This window comes from Perognathus longimembris, chromosome 16 (assembly GCF_023159225.1).
Source record: "Perognathus longimembris pacificus isolate PPM17 chromosome 16, ASM2315922v1, whole genome shotgun sequence".
Classification (NCBI taxonomy): Eukaryota; Metazoa; Chordata; class Mammalia; order Rodentia; family Heteromyidae; genus Perognathus; species Perognathus longimembris.
Genome location: NC_063176.1, coordinates 38,082,672 through 38,102,596, shown reverse-complemented (window position 1 = coordinate 38,102,596; position 19,925 = coordinate 38,082,672). Strand labels below are relative to the sequence as shown.

The following is a 19,925-nucleotide window of genomic DNA, read 5'->3' as shown; positions in this document are numbered from 1 at the left end:
CCACAGGACTACCAAAAAAAAAAAAAAAAAGGAAGGAAAGAAAGAAAGGAAAGAAGAAAGGAAAAGATAACTTTGAACATGGTCGCTGCTACTTCCTCTGAATGCCACTACCTGTTCACAGGTGTTGCCATTCTCTTTCTCTTAGATGACCAGGTATCTACCTGTGGGACAATATGGTCCAGAGAGGCACACAGACACAGACAACACAACAGTGAACCAATCCTGAGGAAGAAGCAGAGACGACTTGCTGCTAAGGTTTAGCTAGGTGTGCCAAGGTGAATTTTCAAAATTCATAAAGAAAATAATCTGAGGCCAAGACTTAGAACTCTGGGAACTAGCTCTGGCTTCCTTCTTTCCTTCACAGTCCTAAATATCTACTCTATTTTGGGTCTTGAGTCTCTAACAGTGAACAAGACACACACATTATTACCAGGTCAGTGGGCATGCTTAGCAATGGCAAATGATTAGAAAGTAAAACTCTGGAGTGATGAAGAACTTTGTATCACTTGGGGGGATGGGTGGGATTGGGAGAGATGGAGAAGAACAATAGAAAGGTGACAGTGCTCAACTGAAACTCCTCCGAACAACTACTTAGAGATAAAAACAAATAAAAAGCCAGGCACCACTGGCTCCTATCTTAATTCCAGCTACTTAGGACGCTGAAATCTGAGGATCACAGTCGGAAGCCTGCTAGGACAAGAAAGCCCCTGACATTCTTCCCTCCAATTAACCACCAAAAGGCCAGAAGTAGAGCTATGGTAGAGCACCAGGCTTGAGCATAAAAGATCAGGGACTGTGCCCAGGCCCTGAGTTCAAGCCCCAGGATCAACACAATAAATAAATGTGTGTGTGTGTGTGTGTGTGTGTGTGCGCATGCTCGTGCCATCTTTTAGCTGTGAAGGCAGTTTGTTAAAGACTATTAAATAATGTTTTTAGCACTTCCTGTAAACTATTGCACCAAGCCCTCATTTGCTTTATCTCATATAATTCTGACAATAACCTCATGATATAAATTATCCAAATTTTCTCCAAATACAAGTTTAACAGGCAATTTTAAAATTTTTTCTCTGTACAATAAGCACATATCTTAGTAGTTGGGATGTAGTTATACACAGGAGTACGTAAATAATAAATAAGGAGGGAGGGGAGGAGGGCTGGCAGCTATAGCAAACAGGAGACCCGGGCTGTGGCACTGTCCCCGTGTGGAACCCTGGAACACAGACCAGAAAACAGACAGCTTGGCAAAAAGTTCTTGGTCAGAAGAACTTGGGTTGCCTGGGGTAGCTGCCGCCCTCTACCCATCCCAACTCCCAAATGTCCCTTGACAGATTTAATTTCTTTCTCTTACAAAGAGAACTGTGTCAATACCTGGCAGAGAAAAGCAGAGAAGTTCAGCCCAACCTCTCCATCTACCATCGAGGTCCTATTACAATGGGAACACATCCATGAAGCCACCAGAATAAACAAAGCCCTGCTCTGCCCTCCTGCATCCTGCACAGGCTTTCAAGGTAGACTTCTTTTCCTTGGGGGCCACACATTTGAGTGAGAAGTTATTCTCTTCCAAGGGTATTTTGCTATTTAAAAAGATCCTTCACTGGGCTGTTGTGCTAGCTTTGAAATTTCCATGACATTTTTGCTTTTTCTCCATAGGATCTTTGCATTTGGATCCCAACAGATGTGAGCTGAAATTAGGGGACCTGTGCTTTGAAATTCGGACTCTGTGATTCTAGAAAGGGAACAAGAGGTACATTGAACACACATTGACACACTCAAAAACCTTGTCACACACAGAAACTAGTGATTATCAACATAGCAACAGCAGGAAGAGCCAATCTAAGTGAGAGAAGCATATACCTTGGATCTAACTTTGCTTCCAGGGGGGTTTACTATCCACAGAGCAATCAAAAGCCTATGAAATTGGCTTTGGTGGCTCATGTCTGTGGTCCTCACTACTCAAGAGCCTGAGATCTGAGGATCATGGTTCAAAGTCAGACCAGAGTCTGTGAGACTCTGATCTCAAATTAACCACTTAAATAAAAAGTCAGAAGCAGAACTATATGGTTCAAGTGGTAGAGCACTAGCCTTGAATAAAATAGCTCAGCAACAGTGCCCTGGCCCTGAGGTCAAGCCCCAAAACAAAAACTATTAAAAAAAAAAAAAAGTCCATGAAAGTATCTGTTCTCAGAGCAATTTGCATTATGAGAATTCTCTGGAAAAGATGAGAGACACGTGCTTTAAAAAAAAAATCAGAGTACCACAAATAAAAACAATCAAGGTACCAATTATTGTCTAACCAATTAGCAAATATGTTTTTCAGGAAAATGAGTCCTTTAGACCGTTGCTGTGAAACAAACTGGAATAAGATCAACAGTGGAGGCATCAATGGCTTCATGAGTAAAATGGCTTCGGAGTGAAAGACGTATGTAGAGAAGACCAACGTAATATGCCAACAGTGGGGGGGTGATACTTTCCACACAAACTAAATATTTGGGGAGTTATCCAGAAGCACCTATTGTGCTTCATGTTATCTGACAGACACTGGGGAAAAAGAGTTCTCCACTAACCTCCCTGACAGTAGCAATCAGCTCTCAGGTGTCATCCTGGGCTTTTAAGCAACTGATACTGAATCACTGCAAAGCATCAACACCTCCAGAATGAAAATCATACAGTCTATTTATGACATTTATTACAAACTTTAGTTGACATAATACTATAAATCAGTCCTCAAGGACATTTATGGGTAGAATGCAATTTAAAAAAAAAATGCAGACAATGATGGCACTTGGCTGTAGTCCTACTCAGGAGGCTATGATCTGTATAGGGTCATGGTTCAAGGTGGGCCCATCATCAAAATAACCAGCAAAATGAAGGGTTGGAGGCATGGAGGCATGGTTTAAGTGGTAGAGCAACAGCCTAAAAAAGTGCTAGGCCCTTACTTCAAATGCCAGTACCATTAAAAAAAAATAATTTCCCAGGGTAAAAGTCATGCCACTATGTCATTTGCCAAGACCCTTCAGAGATATCAGCTCATCTGCTCATCCCTGGCAGATAGCAACAGCAGTTGGCACACTGCCCATGTGACAGGTAAGGAAATGAAGGCAGAAAACAGCACTCTCCAGGTGGTTGGAGCTCTCCTTGGCTTGTGACTCAAACCCAGGCTCTGACTCAAAGCAGACCATTACCCTGTTACTTAGTGAGTCTTTACATCTCAGAATAACAAGAATTTTCTTACTGAGAAAAACAAAACACATTCAGCAATCATAAAAATAGGCTTCAGAATTGAACAGATCTAAATGGATGTCAAAACCCAGCTTACATTAGAGTGACTTTCAACTTTCTCAGTGACTCAATTTCCTCGCCCATAAACATGGAAATAAAATTATATAACTTACAGGATGCTCAAGAATTAAATGGCCTAAGTACTTACACTAATGCCTGTCACACACAAATCATAAGAAATACTGAATTCTGAATTTTACAAGGTACCAATTCACTCATATTTCTAATGTTAGTCTACATCGGCCATATCAAAGTCATTACTGTTCATCATTAATTGCATTGTCCCAATATGAAAGCAGAACTCAACATCAAAGACAATTCATTAAAAAAGTAATAAGGAAACTGGGTATGGCTAGGATTGTACACATCTGTAAAGCCTACGATGGGGGAGGCTGAGGCAAACAGATCATGAGGACAGTATCAGCAACACAGCAAGACCTTGACTCAAAAAGCACAAAGAGAAAAAAATGGCAGTGAAATCTGATCACCTGAACTCATTCTCTCTCACTCATTCTCTCTTGCTCATTCAAATCTAACTTTTCAAACTTCCAAATAGTTTACTTGATTCCTGTCTTTTTCTGTGTGGTGAGAGAATCAGGATCACAAGGAGAAGAGTAGAAATGGCAGGCACTTCTCAAATTGTTTACGGTCCTTTTAAATTAAATTTGATCATGGAATCCTAAGCTCTAACAATATTTTTTTTCATAACACTGCACACAATGACCAGTAGATGCAGCTACCTGGGCTTCCACTTGGAAAAAGGGAACTCAAGAGTTTAATAAAACTTATCTTTAGTATCTAAATGAGGAGTCAGGAGACTGGACAGAAGCCCACAGAACCCAGGACCTTTCCCACTCAGTCGTTACTCAAAGCTAGATCCACTGTTTGGTAGAGATACAAAGACACAAATAGGCCCAGAAATCAAGTAACAAGAGAACATAAAGACATAAATAAGCCAAGAAGTAGAAAAGCACCCCTTCTGCTACTTGTGCTATCTAGTTTCCAATGCCACTGCAAAGAGACAGAAGTTTCAGAACTCTTGAAGGCAGGAAATAGTAGATACTAACTACAACCACCCACTGTGAAGCTATTTCTTCTTTTTTTCTCCTCTTCACAATTTCTAATAAACATATGCTTTCAATTTTGTTTATCTTAAACAATCTTAGAATCTCAGTGAGACTGTTGAGGACAACTTATATTCTATTTTCTCTAGGAAGCAGGAGAATACAATGGAAGGAGAATGAACCTTGTACACACACACATACACACACACACACACACACACACACACACCACTCTTAGTGGTTCTCCTCTGATTTAATGCTGAGACTGATGCAATACCTATTGCATCCTCAGTTGGTCCTCAGTTGCTCTAGTGAAAATAAATACTTCACAACGCTGACTAATAGTACCTATATAATGTTGGGCCCTAGTTGCCCCAATGAAAATAAATACTTCACAGGGTCACAGAGAAAAAGTGTAGAAATATATATATATATATTATATATATATATATATATATATTCAACCAGAAGCCAGAGTCCACACTGCAAACTCTCCACATGACTTCTCATCTCTTCCTATTTCCCATCTTTTATTCCAAGCAGATTCAATGATGGCTGCTCAGGATATCTTGAGTCAGGCCTCAAAACTCACTGGTAAACTCATACTCTACAACCTCTCCTTTTCCTCATTCTTCTAAAGCATTAACTTTCATCAAAAAGGTTACTTCACAATTAGATAAGAGCTTTCTTGAGTCACACAGCAGTCCTGAAGTCTGAATGTAGCTCAGAGACTCATCAAAAGGCAAACCTATTCCATGGGCAAATTTCTCCAGCTGATACATGATTACATGATCACACACTGCATTCTTAACCATTTTACTCCCAGGTTAAACTTTTTTTTTGTTTTCCAAATTCTGCAACAACTTAGCTTGGCTAAGTTCTGTACAGCCTCAAATCTGATCTGAAGCTCATTAGGTAGGTACCTGTATGTCTCAGCAATGAAACACAGGCTGAACAAAATTTCCCATCCAATAAAACATGTCACCAGCTGTCAATTCCCCAGGGTGGATGGCTGAAGGAAATACAGATCTGTTAATAAAGACTCAGGAGGCACATCTCCATCTTGTTCCTTTCCCAAACTGGGCTGGGTCCTGTGGAACAGTGAAAGCCAACTGATCAATCCGTCTCAATGCACAAAGTATGGGGCAATGTCTCTGGAGAGAACATGTATTTCATGGAGATAGTCACTGTTGGAAGGTTTCCAATTGCTTATTATTTAGACCTGAAAAGAAGCCACCCCCAAAGGCAAACTTGCCAGAGCATGCTGACGTCAGATTCAGCCTGTGGTAACCCCAAATGGCTAGGAAGGTTGAGCCTTTTTTTTTTTTTCCAAACTACTGCTGTGCTGGTAATTAAGAGGGGGGAAATGATGGTAAGAAATCCCTGGTGTGTGTCGATATAAAAACAAGTGTGTGACACTGGGATTCTGCCAGTTACACCTCCATTAAAAAAACTCCAGCTCCCAGTGAAATCCTCAGGCACACCGGGGCATCTCCACGGGTGCCTTCCCGCCCTGATCTCAGTAAAGTTCCTTTTGTGATGACAGGAATTATTACCACAATGAAGAAGGGGGTAGAAATTAAGTTTACAAATGTGCCTTCTCTGTTTCTGAGCCTAATTTGTCCAGATGAAGTGGAAAGGCAATCCCTGAGCGGTTAGGAGAATCCAGGCAGCAATACAATAAATGAAAACTTGTAACTGTTGCAGGTTTAAAGGTATTTCAAAGAAAACCGAGAGAGGTAGCGCACAGCAGAGCACCCGGTCCCCAGGGTCAGGGTCTTCCGCTCACGGGGCCTTGGAAAGACGAGGGCGGCCGGAAAGGGGTCCGCGGGGTTCTTGGGCGCCCCCCAAGAAGGGCGACGGCAGGCCGGGTCCCAGGCCCCCGGAACAGCTCGGGGCTGGGGTGGCGGTCCTCAGAGAGGCCGGGGGTGGGAAGGCGGGAGCCCGGCCGGCGGGAAGGGAGGGACGGCAGCCGCCAATACGCGCCGCACCCCGCCCGGGCCACCCCGGGACAGCCAGATGTTCAGCGCCGGGCTCCCGCAGCTGTGCCGGCCGCACAGGACGCCGGGCGCCGCGGGGTCGCCCGCCGCCCCGACCTTGCACTTCCTTCCCGGCTCAGCAGCGGGCGCCCCGGCCTCGACCCCCGGCACTCACCCGGGGCCACCAGAGGCGAGCTCACGGCGTCTCCCACCAAGACCGCAGCGGCGAGGACGGCAGACCCCGGGAGTCCCCGCGGAGCCATCGTCGCGTCCCTGCGCCCTCCTCCGCGGGGTACTGCGTCCCGGGTCCAGGTGCACTGTAGAGCACTGCAGCCGGCCGCAGGACCGAGTGGCCGAGCCCGGGGCGCAAGACGAACCCCGCCCCGCGGAGGGCCCGCCCTAGCCCCACCCACGCCGGCTAGGCCCCACCCCTCCCCGCCAAGCCCCGAGTTCCGCCTGGTGGTCACGCCCCCATGTCACTCCCACCTCGGCCTGGCTCCGCCTCTCCGCCGCTCCCGCTTCCTCTCTTAACTGTTTCTGCCACTCGGACTCGGCTGTGGCCCCGCCCACATCACGCCCACCACGCCCGGGTCCCACCTCCTGCTGAGTTCTCTTCCTTTCCAAACCCCGCCCGAAAGCAACTGCCGGTACTGCGCGGGAGCCTGGGGCTGGGGGGGGGGGGAAAGAGTGAGGGTGAAGGGGTGGAGGAGTGGGGGGAGGGGTAGTTCGGGCTCACACACTCTGGTTCTAGAACAAGGAATGCGTGGGAAGAGGAAGCGGGGAAGGCAGGCCAGGAAGCACTGGACTGGCCAGCATCGCAGAAAGCGCGCTCTTTTTTCTATATTGGCATCTATCCAGCTAGAATTGCCCACCGTTTCTGGCCCAGGAAGATTTCTGAATGTCAAGGGGGCAAAAATAGAGATTAGTATCTTTAATTGTTCCTAAACCTGCCTCTCTACAAGTGTTCCTATTAGGGGAAATACCTGCACACATTTCCAGGAATTACTTAGAGGGTCTGGTCGATTTTATTTTAATCGTATTTAATCTTGCAAAGAAATACTCCCACGAGGTTAGCTCTGCAAGTGTCCAATCACTTCTTTTATGTCCTTATGTCCTCACATCAACTCTACGACACGAATCTGATCCCATTGCACAGACCAGGAAGTAGCCTCACTGTGTCTCTGCCACCATAACTGTGATCATTGTCACAAGTTCCTTGTCATTTGTGCGTCCCCCAAGCACTTGGCTCCGGGACCCCACACACTAAGGGCAGAAAGGATTCTTGTAGTGGACTCACTGGAGCACTGGTAGAGTTGAGAGGACATCTCCCTTTACTAACCCTTAGCCTGTGCTTGAGGGAGAAGCGGGCATGCTCTGGCAGATGCTCAACACCAGGCAACAAGAAAGGGCTGATTGGAAAATGGGTTTTCATTATGGGCCTCATCTTCAAACTGACTCTGGTGGTCTTGAATTTTGAAGGGAGGACTATTTATCCTCTCACTGAGTGTCCCCTGCCATCTGTTAGTCTATTGCAAACATTTAAAGTGATGTGAGAATTGCCTGTGACAGACAATATTACAGATGGCTGAGGATGAAGCATGGAGCTCCTGCCCTTTGAAGCCAAAGGCAGGAACTGCCCAGCTTATGTCTTATGCAGAGTTGGCAGCACATTTTGTAGTCTCACAGGCTTAGCTCTTCCCACTTTCATATCAATATAAAAATTGAGAATTGGGTAGAGCACTTGCCTAGCATGGGTAATAACAATAGTAATAATGGGAGTGAATGTCAAGGGAAGAGATCCATGTGTGCTTCTCACTAACAAAAGGAAAGAATTCCAGGCCTAGACATTGAACTATAAATTATTAATTTTAGCCAAGTCTGGTTCATAATGTGCAGGAACTAGTGCAAGTTCTTTAACTATTGCTAAGGATTTCAGCAGCAGTGCATTAAAGCAATTTTCAAGCCCTCCTAAACATGGAAATCTGCGATTACCTACTTACAAAGCTAACTCTGGTTTTGGAATTCAGATGTAACAAAACACTTAGATTAAAATATCCATTCAAAATATGAAATACCACCTCAAAATTTTCCCACCTCACTTTTTTCCCCGTAGATTAAACTTACTGTTAAAAAAGCAGGATCATTTTTAACAACAGATTGGAATTGGATGCCTGCTTAAGGCTTTTTAGAAATAAAAATGCAATCCGGTGTTTAAAACTGAAGGAAACACCATTCATCATCCACTAAGCCTCTTATTTTGCAGAGGAGAGATGGTTGATATCTCATGTCTGAGGATAAGACAGGATCAGAACTCAAAGTTTCCCTGCCCAGATTTTCTATAACACTTAACTACTTAGGATACTTTATAGATACCTTCCTTTCATATTCATGCATTTGCATATCTTGTTCAAAAGAGGAAGGAAAGATCAAAGGAAAGGGAGGGAAGAAAAGAAATTCCCTTCAAATTATTTTTCAGCTCCTTTATTTACATGAAGAAAAAACTTTCATGTATACATATCTAAAAGCCCAGTTTTTGTTTTAAATGTGAAGACTCCAGTGTAAGAGAAGTTCTCTTTTGTGTTCTGAAGAGAATATGTATTACTCTGATGAAACAAAACTGGCAATGAAAAGATAAGTAATCTCAATGTTTCTCAGGATGTGACAATGGCCCTCAATTATTCAAGCCCACCACCCTCTCCCACTTAGCAGGATCCTGTAATGAGCAGTTTCCCCTAGATTCTTTCAAGAAATCTTCACAATAATGTGATATTTTAAGAAGTATTGTTAATGAGCCTCACTTCAAAGCTGTGGGGCCTTGGATTTAAGGGAGGCTCATTTACCTGAGCCAAACAGTTGCTGCCTGGCCTTGCCTAGATGCAATTCCAGAATCAGTTCAGGCCAGCCTAGGCTTGCAATTCAGTATCTTTCTTTTATTTTACTGCTGTATATGTGATCTGGCCTTTATAAACTGTTTTGATTATTGCTTACAAGTTTTTTTAACAAGAATAATTTTATATGTGGGGAATGAATTTTAAATCAGAGTGCACAGGATCAGATTGAGTAATTTATGCAATGTACTTTCCTTTCTGGTTGTTGTTGAGTTTCTTTCTTTTTTTTCCAGTTTCTCTGAGAGAATTCAGTTAATCATTCCCCTTTGTAAAAACTTTTCCTGTTTTCCTTCATATGGCAAAGGTGGTAATTTTCATCACCATCATTTAAATGCCTAAGTCTCAATTGGCTAGCATTTACTCTAATTAATGTTGAACGTACTGCCAAAGAAATCCCTGTTTAAACATTTTTTCTTTCTCTGATTTATATGAAGTCATCTCTCCTTTTGAGAGGTTATAAGTTTATAGTTCTTTAAAACATATACCTTAGTACATATTATATATTTAATATATCATATAATATATGCCTTCAAGGTAATAAAATACAATTTTTTTAATCTAGGGCTGTTTTAATCTGACAACAAACATGTGCAGTGCTCCTAGTACTGGGTAGAGAATTAAAAGGGAGACACACTGCAAGTTTAAGAAAAGATTCTCACATTTGCTATAGAAATCTTTAACTTACCTGGAAGACAAGAAGCAAGGGCATTCTGAAATGGAAATTGTCAAAGGCCAGGGATCAGGGACAGAGCCCTACCAATGACTCACTCATTCTGTGGCCCTCATCACTTTTGGGGGTTGGTGTTTTTCCCCATGATTTTGGGATTGGGGAGACTGACAATATGTTTTCTAAAGGTTCCCATCTCACCCTAAGATTTCACATAGCCAAATGACAGGGTCTGAATTCTGACTAGACTGCAAGTTTCTCAACAACAGTGAGCTGGATAGCACTTTGTTACGGAGAGCTACTGTGTGCACTGCCAAATGTACAGCTGTGTCTTTGACCTCTATGAACTAAATGCCAGCTGTACCCCAACCCTGCTGCAACAACCAAAAATGTCTCCAGATTTCACTAACCATCCCTGGGGGCAGGAGCAAGTCATTCCCAATTGAGAATCACTGGGTTAGAGGAATTCTCTGGACTGTCTGTCAGTGGAGGCTCTGGACAAAGCTTCATGGGGAAAAGTATGCTAGTGACATTTGGTGAGAGGATTTGCAAGGTGAAAGGTGCAAAGAAATGCATACATGTGACACAGAGAGAACAAGTCTGACAGAGAGAGAATAAGTCAGCTATAACTGAACATAATACATACTTGATGAAAGGAAAAATGAAGAGTGTAGATGCCTATGAGATTATCATCAAGTATAATAAATGACTATGAACAAAATAGATTTGGATGGAGAATTCCCATTGTTCACTGAGGTGTCTTCCATCATAAATCAGAAAGCCTCAAACAAAGAAACCCTAACATGTTCTGTAAAAACCAGAGAATCTGATCGCTGATACTGATATCTTCAACCTCTGTCCAATTGTCTTGATCACCACATTGAGTTTTGTCTCATAGGCATACAGTCACCTGAAAATTTCCAAGGGACTAAGATAATTTCCTACCAGAGTCTCAAACCAGCTGCATACAATATTGCTATGTCTGTCTCAGTACGGACCAAAAAAACATTATAGTAATGAACCATGTAGCTTGTGACCATTAAAAATCCACAAATAGGGCTGGGATGTAGCTCAGTGGCAAAGCGCTTGCCTAGCAAGTGCAACGTCCTGGGTTTGATCCCCAGTACCAAAAAAGGAAAGACCAAAAATATACAGTAAAAAAAATCCACAAATATATACTTCAGAAAGACAAGCTCAACAAAAATGCAAGGTGCTTAGATGTCTTTAGGTTATAACTGGCAGAAACTTAAACATTAGTTCAGTAAGAGGTAGATACGTAACAGCACAGTAGATTGGGAAAGCACTAACTGATGTGAAGAAAGCTAGGCACCAAATTGTCAGGCAAGGCATCAGTGGCTGCGTCCCACCCCGTGTCCTTGCACAGAGTAGCTATGGGCTGGTTTCCCTTGATTTGAGAGGACAGGGGCTGCCTAGCCAGAGATCCTCAAGTGCCTCTGTTCACCTGAGATGGGGCATTGGACATGATCCACCCACAGACTGGTCCTATATATGGGGCATAGCATGGGAGCCGAGAGACTTAAGACATGACCATCAGTATCAAGTGCAGATGGATTCCCAGTAAAAGAAGGGCTAAAAAGTTACCCATCAAATCAGGCAACGGGCAGGTCACTGAGCAACCATGTGGGTGCATATTAAAAGGGGGGATGGGGATGGGGATCAGAGTGTGGAGGCCAATGAAAGAAAAATTGTGCATGGAGTTCTTCAAAATGGTAGTATGGAGTTTGAAAAAAAGAAATGGAATAGAGGGTCTGGGGGGAAGGGTCAAAAGGAGATCTTTGTGGAATCAACTAGATTTTATGACATACAGTAACTAGAAAGTACACACAAAACAATAAAGGAAACAGAATGACACTGACACCAAGGCACAATGTCAATGTGCTTCTAATTGTATAAAATAGTATTTATTGAAATGAATTCCAGGAAGTGGAAATAAGAGGGTTGTTTTTCCTTTGTTGTTGTTTTCATTTTCTTTTCTTTTTGACTTGTTTGTTTATCTGTCTTTGGGAGGATAAGGGAAGGCAAAGAAATGGAAGGACAAAGGGTGAACAAATGCAGCATTGGTGCTCATTAGACACTATATGGCAAATGAACTATACAACTTGTGGGTGGGGATGGAAGGGAAGAAGTGAGAGCAAGGGAAGGGGTTACATTGTCCAAAAAAGAAGTGTCCTCTTTACCTGAACTTATGTCATTGTGACCATGCTGTACATCACTTTTATGATAACAATAAAAATAAAATAACATAAAGAAATCAGAATAAGGAGGGTAACTTAGACTTTCCTCTCCTGAGGATTTTTATGAGTTCTACAGAGGTACTGTATCACCCACCCCTTCCTGGCACCCACTGCTCCTCACTTCCTCATTCTCCTTGAAGAGGGGGAAAAAAAATCCTCAGCTCCCCCTCCCCGACACCACCACCACCGGGCTTGAACTCTGGGCCTGAGAGCTGTCCCAGAACTACTTTTGCTCAAGGCTAGTACTCTACCACTTGAGCCATAGCTCCACTCCAGTTTTTTTCTGTGATTAATTGGAGGTAAGAGTCTCACGAATTCTCCTGTCCTGGCTGTCTTCAAACTGTGATCTTAGCTTCCTGAGTAGCTAGGAGTACAGGCATGAGCCATCAGCACCAAGCCAGTCATCTCTTTATTCCTTCTGTAGTCTGTAGATGCCTGGGCTACCTCTACCTTCTTGCCCCTGAGGAATTCTATTTCTTTGTACTACAAAAGCATGGAATAGACTTTTAAAATACCTTGAGAAGAGCCTGAGTCCATGTGATAGGAAGAATAATGGCCCCCCAAACGCTCATGTCTGAATCTCTGAGACCTGAGAATACATTAAGTGGGATGACAAAGGGAAATTAAGTTGCAGATAGAATTAGAATTGCTGATCAACTGACCATCAAATAGGGAGGATATCCTGTATTATCTGAGTCAATACAATTAGAAAGGCCCTTAAAAGTGGATGAGAGAGACAGAACAGGGAAGTCAGAGCAATCTGTGATTGTGAGAGAGATGCAACTTGCTGGTTTTGAAGATAGAGGAGTCATGAGCCAAGAAATGTAGGAGGATTCTACAAACTAGAAAGGTCACGGAATCCATTTTTCTCCTTAGAGCCTCCAGAAAGATGTATAGGCCTGATCATAGTTTGATTTTAACTTAGTGAGGCCCATTTCATGCTTCTATAGGCTAATAAATTTGAGTTTTTAAAGCTGCTAAGTTTGTGGTTACTTGTTATAGCAACAGTCAGGAACAAATACAGCAAGATAATCTAGTACTCACATAGTAGTTCTTGGGCTATTGAAAGAGAAGCTAAGATGGCAAGTCTGGTGAACTCAACTTCATCAGTCCTACATTGAAAGTAATATCTGAATACAAACACATAAATTCAGGGTTACAATCTTTGAGCATGCCCATTGTGGTCTAGATCAAGGGTCTCTGGTGTTCTAGAAAAGCTCCACAATCTTCAAAGGGTCCAATCCTTATCAATATGGAAGCAGGGCCCAAAATAAATAAGAAATATACTTACCAGACACTATCTTCTCCATTCTTACTCCCACATATTAAAAGTAGGAAGATCCATAAGCAAAAGCAGCTTAAGGTTACAAAGGCCAAAAGTGACTATCAATCATTATATTTCTGGTGCTGATTCATCATGGACTCATCACACATTGAACATGAAGTTGTTGGCATAATGTCCTTGATTTTCTGTGAGATGTGAAGAAGTCCCCAGTCATATGATAAGCCATGTGAACTTAAATGACAATTTTGGTCAAGCTCATTAGGCTAAGAACTACAGAAGTGAAGAAGAAATGAATAGAGCCTTTTTTCTCTAAGAAACCTTAGTATAATCTGGGGAGTTAGAAGCATAAATGAAAACATTTACTCCAATTTTACCAACAAAGCTTTACATTCAAAATTGACATTTGCAAACTTAGTGCCATTTGTTTTCTATTTCCTCTCTTATAGTTGAGGATTGTCAGAAATCCTAAGCTGTTTGGTTATGGCCAAGAGAAAACAAAATAGTAGATTGAAATGCCACTTGGGGCAACCTGTTCCTGAACCTTTCTTAAGCAGTTGGCAGATAAATCAGGGGAAATACTGGGTAATTGTTTCTTTTTCTGCGTGTGGGTGTGCACACGCATGCCAGTCCTGGGGCTTAAACTAAGGATCAGGGTGTTATCACTGAGATTTTTTGATCAAGGTTAGTGTTCTACCTCTTGAGTCACAGTCCAACTTCTGACTTTTCAGTGGCTAATTGGAGGTAAGAGTCTCATCGACTTTTCTGCCTGGGCTGGATCCTTAGAGCTCAGCTTCTTCATTGGCTAGAATTTCAGGTATGAGCCACTGTGCCTGGCTTGCTTGTCCTTCCTTCCTTCCTTCCTTCCTTCCTTCCTTCCTTCCTTCCTTCTTTCCTTCCTTCCTTCCTTCCCTCCCTCCCTCTTTCTTTCTCTTTCTTTCTTTCTTCCTTTCTTCCTTCCTTCCTTCCTTCCTTCCTTCCTTCCTTTCTTTCTTTCTTTCTTTCTTTCTTTCGTTCTTTCATTCTTTCTTTCGTTCTTGCTTTCTCCTACCCTTACTTCCTTTCTTTTAAATTGTACTAATTGTTCTTATCCCTCTCCACATTGACTCTTTCTTCCCCTGCCCCTACATTTTGCTTTCATATCTTTTTTGGATAGTTGTTTTATATGAAAAATAGTGTGAAATATCTCAAATGCTGTTTTCACATGGCAGATTGAAACAAATTATATAAACTTTGTTAAAATATGGAGATAAACAAAAAGCCCTATAAGTAAATCACTAAGAAATCACCATTCTGAGTACATTTCATATCCTATTGTATTTGTGGACCATTTTCTCATGGTCTTCCACAGCATGATTTTAGTGACTATAAAACAGTAACCATTCTCATATATAGATAGTTATATTAGTTCATTTAACAATAACAGAATCAATAACACTGGTCATATCATTATCTGCATAGCTACATTTTTAAGGATGTGTTTCTAGAAGAAACTATTCGTAAAGCCTGTTAAGATATGGGATAAAGGAAAATCCCATTTCAATCCAGGCTTCTGCAAGGGTGATTCTCAGTTCTCACTGATGACAACTCCCAGATAGTGTTATACAGATGATTCAGATAATCTGCATCTGTACAAACATGTGACCACTAGCCACATTTAGCTATTGAACATTTGGAATGTGTCCAGTGAGAATAGGAAATTCAATGTCAATTTGTACTTTATTTTAATTAACTTAAAAACAGATGTAGTTAGTGTCTACCACATTAAACAGCATAACAATGAAATATTGAACATATTTGAGTGTTCTTGGGGTTTACCAAGTTTCTAAAAGCATTCCACCCTAAGTGCAAATTCATATTCTCTTTAATTATTGACACTAGAAACCATAATCTTGCCGGGTGCTGGTGGCTCATGCCTATAATCCTAGCTACTCAGGAGGCTGAGATCTGAGGATCGCAGCTCAAAACTGGCCTGGGCAAGAAAGTCCATGAAATCCTTGAGACTTTTATCTACAGTTTATCACTGAAAAACCAGAAATGGAATTGTGGCTCAAGTGGTAGAGCACTAACCTTGGGTTAAAAAGCTAAGAAATAGTCCTGAGCTCAAGCCCCTATACTGGTGTGTGTGTGTGTGTGTGTGTGTGTGTGTGTGTGTGTGTGTATGAGAGAGAGAGAGAGAGAGAGAGAAAGAGAGACCAGATAACTAGTACCTTTGTTGACATCATGGTGATTTTAATCATCACGAAAGACCTAAAGACTCAATGAATTACATGTCATACATCCCAGTGATGTCATTCAAATTTTGTGAAGTAGCTTAAGATGTAATGAGATGTAGTGATGCAGAACACCAGAGAGATTTGAAAGACAGGCTGCCCCAGAGAACATTGTTATGTGTTCCACATTCCAGAAAGGAAATGTGGTCCTTAATTCACACGTAAAAATTAACTTAAATAGAAGTGAAAGAGTGACATTGACCAAAAGGAAAATGTATGTACTTCCTGAATTGTGAAATAGTAACTCCTCTGTACAGCACCTTAATAAATAACAATAAAAATATATTTTACAAAAACAAAAGCAAAATGATTTCAATGGGATGCTGGCCCATGTTTTTTTATTGTTTGTGTTTTTTTATAATTTATTTATTAATTAAAATTTTTTTGACAAGGTGTTGTGCAAAAGGGGTACAGTTACATAATAGGGCAGTGTGTACATTTCTTGTGATATCTTACACCCTGTTTCTCTTTCCCTTCCAGAGGACAGGTAGACATATATACAATACACAGTGTACCAAAAACATATACAGTAGCCATGTGGCCTACGCCAAAGGAAATTCACCTAGAACTTTAAATGTAATGTCTACAATAGAGTTTGCTTATCCTTGTCTTATATGAACATACGTACATAGATTTTGAGCTATTGTGATCCACTGAGAGGTCTATATTTGACCTTTATATGTTGAGTAGTCGTTAGGTTTTAGTTACATAATGTAGGGTTGCTGACCCAAACCTGTGGGAAATACCATTTGACAAGAAGTTTTTGGTTTCGCAGACCTGATCTCTACTGTCTCCCCCTCCCCCACCTTAACAGTCATATATCAAGGAGATAATCCTGTGGGGAATACTATTTGACAAGCAGTTTTTGGTTTCACAGACCTGGTCTCTACTGTCTCTCCGTCTCCCTTTGTTAACAGTCATATATCAGGGAGATCATGCCTCTTTGTTTTCTGTGTTCTAGGCTTGTCTCGCTCAACATTAGTTGTTCAAGTTCTGACCATTTCCCTGCGAATACCAATATTTCACCATTTCTAATTGCTATGTAGTATCCATTGTGTATAGGTACCATATTTTTTGGATCCATTCATCTGTGGAGGGGCATCTGGGGTGTTTCCATATTTTGGCTATTGTGAATTGTGCAGCGATAAACATGGAAGTGCAGATGTCTTTTTGATATCTTGGGACCTGTTGTTCAGGATAGATGCCTAGGAGTGGTATGGCTGGATCATAGGGTATGTCTATGCTGAGCTTTTTGAGGAACCTCCATACTGTTCTCCAAAGTGGTTGTACTAATTTGCACTCCCACCAACAGTGGAGAAGGGTTCCTCTTTCCCTGCACCCCCTCCAGCATTTGTTGTTGCCTGAGTTCAGAGTATAGGCCATTCTAACTGGATTGAGGTGGTATCTCAGGGTTGTTTTTATTTGCATTTCCTTTACTGCCAGGGATGTTGAATATTTCCTCATATGTTTCTTTGCTGGCACATGTTTTGAAAGTAGCTCATAGGTTATTCATTTTTAGGGAAAAGTATCAATGAGCTGTGGTCTTATCTAATTCCCATTTATTTCTCCAATTTTTTTTTACTATTGATTCAGCTAACATCAGCAAAGGCCTCACAACCATCTGGAATGTTCTTTCTTCCTCCATCTTCCCCTGTATTATACCGAATGTTGTCTACTCATCTGCCATGCCCTGTAGAAAGGTCACTTCTCCTTACTGCCTCCCCATGGCACTGACCTGCAGCGTCCTGTACTTCCGATAGAGTCCCATCCATCACATTGCTCTTATGTTACACCTGTCTTCCTGGCTCCACAAGTTCTGTGAAGTTAAGGACCAAGGACCACATTGTCTTCTTCATTTCTGTATCTGCAGTGTCTAATATCTAACTATTAAGGACCTTGTAATAATACATGATAAATGCATGAATGAACTTAAGCTTCAAAACCATGAATGATTTTCATCTTCAAAAGTCCTATGATGCAAATCATATAAGAGTGAGGTTTAGAGTATGCTTTATCTCAGGGCAGCAGCCCTCTCTACCTGTGAACCTGGGAAACCAGGAATCAGGACATTCACCTCCTAAAGAAAACATGACCAAGGCAAAGGTAAGAAAAAATGGAAATGAAACAGGTGTTACAGATCCCAGATCAGTCTGAAACCAAGCAGGAAAACTATTCCAATACCCGAGAATAACAACAGCCCAAGGCTCATTGCATGATCATCTGTGACTCCTGGGCAGTGGCTCTGCCCTTTCATCCCGTGGCAGTTCTGTCAGTGCTGTGGCAGTGCTGTAATCCACGGTTCCACCCTAGGAATCATTCTTCCTTCACTTCCTCCTGTCTTTGTCCTTTTCAGTCCGGTCTGGCGGCATTCTGCTGGTACAAGCATTCTTAAGCATTGTGTCGCTCTTTTGCGTAGTTCATAGAAGTCATGAGAAAGAGAGTCATCAGAAAGAGAGTCCACATGGTTTTGCTAGATGACCACATTTCTGTTCCTGGTTTCTTTTGAGGTGGTTGATTGACTCAGTGAGTCACCCTTAATCTTTTTAGCAAAGGATTGGCTGAATGCTGGAAAGGTTCCAAAGAAGTCAGGCTAAGAATTTTCCAGATCATTAAATGCTTTTTTCTTAACATGTCATTCCTGAAATTTTTTTCTCTTTCAATTATCATTTTACTACAAGATTCAAACAGAAACCAGGTTGCACCTTTCACAACTTTGCTTGGAATTTTCTGTTAAGTTAATCACTTACAAAACCTGCTTTCTACCCAAAGGCAGAACCAATTCACACAACTTTTTGAATACTTGCTAGAGAGAATCACTTTCCCTTCATTATTCAATGGAATGTTCACCATTTCTTTCTAAGGTCTTAACAGATTGTGTCTGTTCTGATTCTGTCTGCTCCCCCCCCCCCCCCCACACACACACCAATCCTTTCCTATTTTTTATGCCAGTTCTAGGGCTTGAATTCAGGGCCTAGATCCTTTTTTGCTCAATACTAGAGCTCAACCACTTGAACCACAGTTCCACTTCGGGCTTTTTTGGTAGTTAATTGGAGATAAGAGTTTCATGGACTTTATTGTCCAAGCTGGCTTTGAACTGCAATGCTCAGTTGTCAGCCTCTGGAGTAGCTAGGATTACAGATGTGAGCCACCAGCACCAGGCTCTCTTCTACTTTTTCTTTTTCTTTTTTTTTTTTTTTTTTTTTTTTTTTGGCCAGTCCTGGGCCTTGGACTCAGGGCCTGAGCACTGTCCCTGGCTTCTTCCCGCTCAAGGCTAGCACTCTGCCACTTGAGCCACAGCGCCACTTCTGGCCGTTTTCTGTATATGTGGTGCTGGGGAATCGAACCTAGGGCCTCGTGTATCCGAGGCAGGCACTCTTGCCACTAGGCTATATCCCCAGCCCTCTCTTCTACTTTTAATACTTAAAAAAAAAAAAAAAAAAAAGACTGAAGCTGGGCTTTGGTGGTTCACTTCTGTAATCCTATCAATTCAGGAGCCTGAGATCTTAGGATCACAGCTCAAAGCCAGGCAAAGCAGGGAAGTCCATGAGACTCTTATCTCCAATTAACCACTCAAAAACCCAAAGTGGCACTGTGGCTCAAAGTGGTAGAGCACTATTCTTGAGCAAAGAAGCTTGGGGACAATAACTAGGCCATAACTTCAAGCCCCATGACAGAAAAAACAACCAAAAAAAAAAAGATAAAAGTAAATAAAAGGAAACACCGAATCTTTGATAAATCAATAGGTTGATTCTTTTGTATGGAAATATAGTTTACAAATAGAACAATAAACTTTTTGTCAGTATTCTTACATGTCTTCTGTCTGTTTGGCTGTCTGTAACAATGTGATAATAGTGTTTTTCCAATAGCTACATTGTGTGGGTATGGGGAGGGTGTTGGGGGGTGCACGTGTGTTCGCACACAAGCTCTGAACCTTGAACTCAGAGCCTGGACATTATCTTTGAGCTTTTTTGATCAAGGCTAGTCCATTTCTGGCCTTTTTTTTTTTTTTTTGGCAGTTATTTGGAAATAAGTCTCATGGGCTTTCCTGCCCAGGCTGGCTTCAAACCACAATCCTCAGATCTCAGCCTCCTAAGTAGCTAGGATTACAGGTGTGGGCCACTAGTACCTGGCTCAATAGATACCTTTTAACAAAGGAAATTAATCCCACAAAGAAGAAAATGAGTTATTTATTTATTTATTTATTGCTTTTTATGCATTCCCTGTTTAACTGTCAACCA

General features: G+C 41.8%; 1 protein-coding gene across 1 annotated transcript in view; it reads right to left on the bottom strand.

Moving 5' to 3' along the window:
* Rell1 (RELT like 1) overlaps window positions 1-6,670 on the bottom strand; it is a 49,161-nt gene extending 42,491 nt beyond the window's left edge. Inside the window, exon 1 of the mRNA XM_048364706.1 lies at window positions 6,498-6,670. Within this exon, the coding sequence (XP_048220663.1) occupies window positions 6,498-6,585 (88 nt within the window). The 5' untranslated portion in view covers window positions 6,586-6,670. The remainder of the gene's footprint in view (window positions 1-6,497) is intronic.
* Window positions 6,671-19,925: the final 13,255 nt, after the last annotated feature.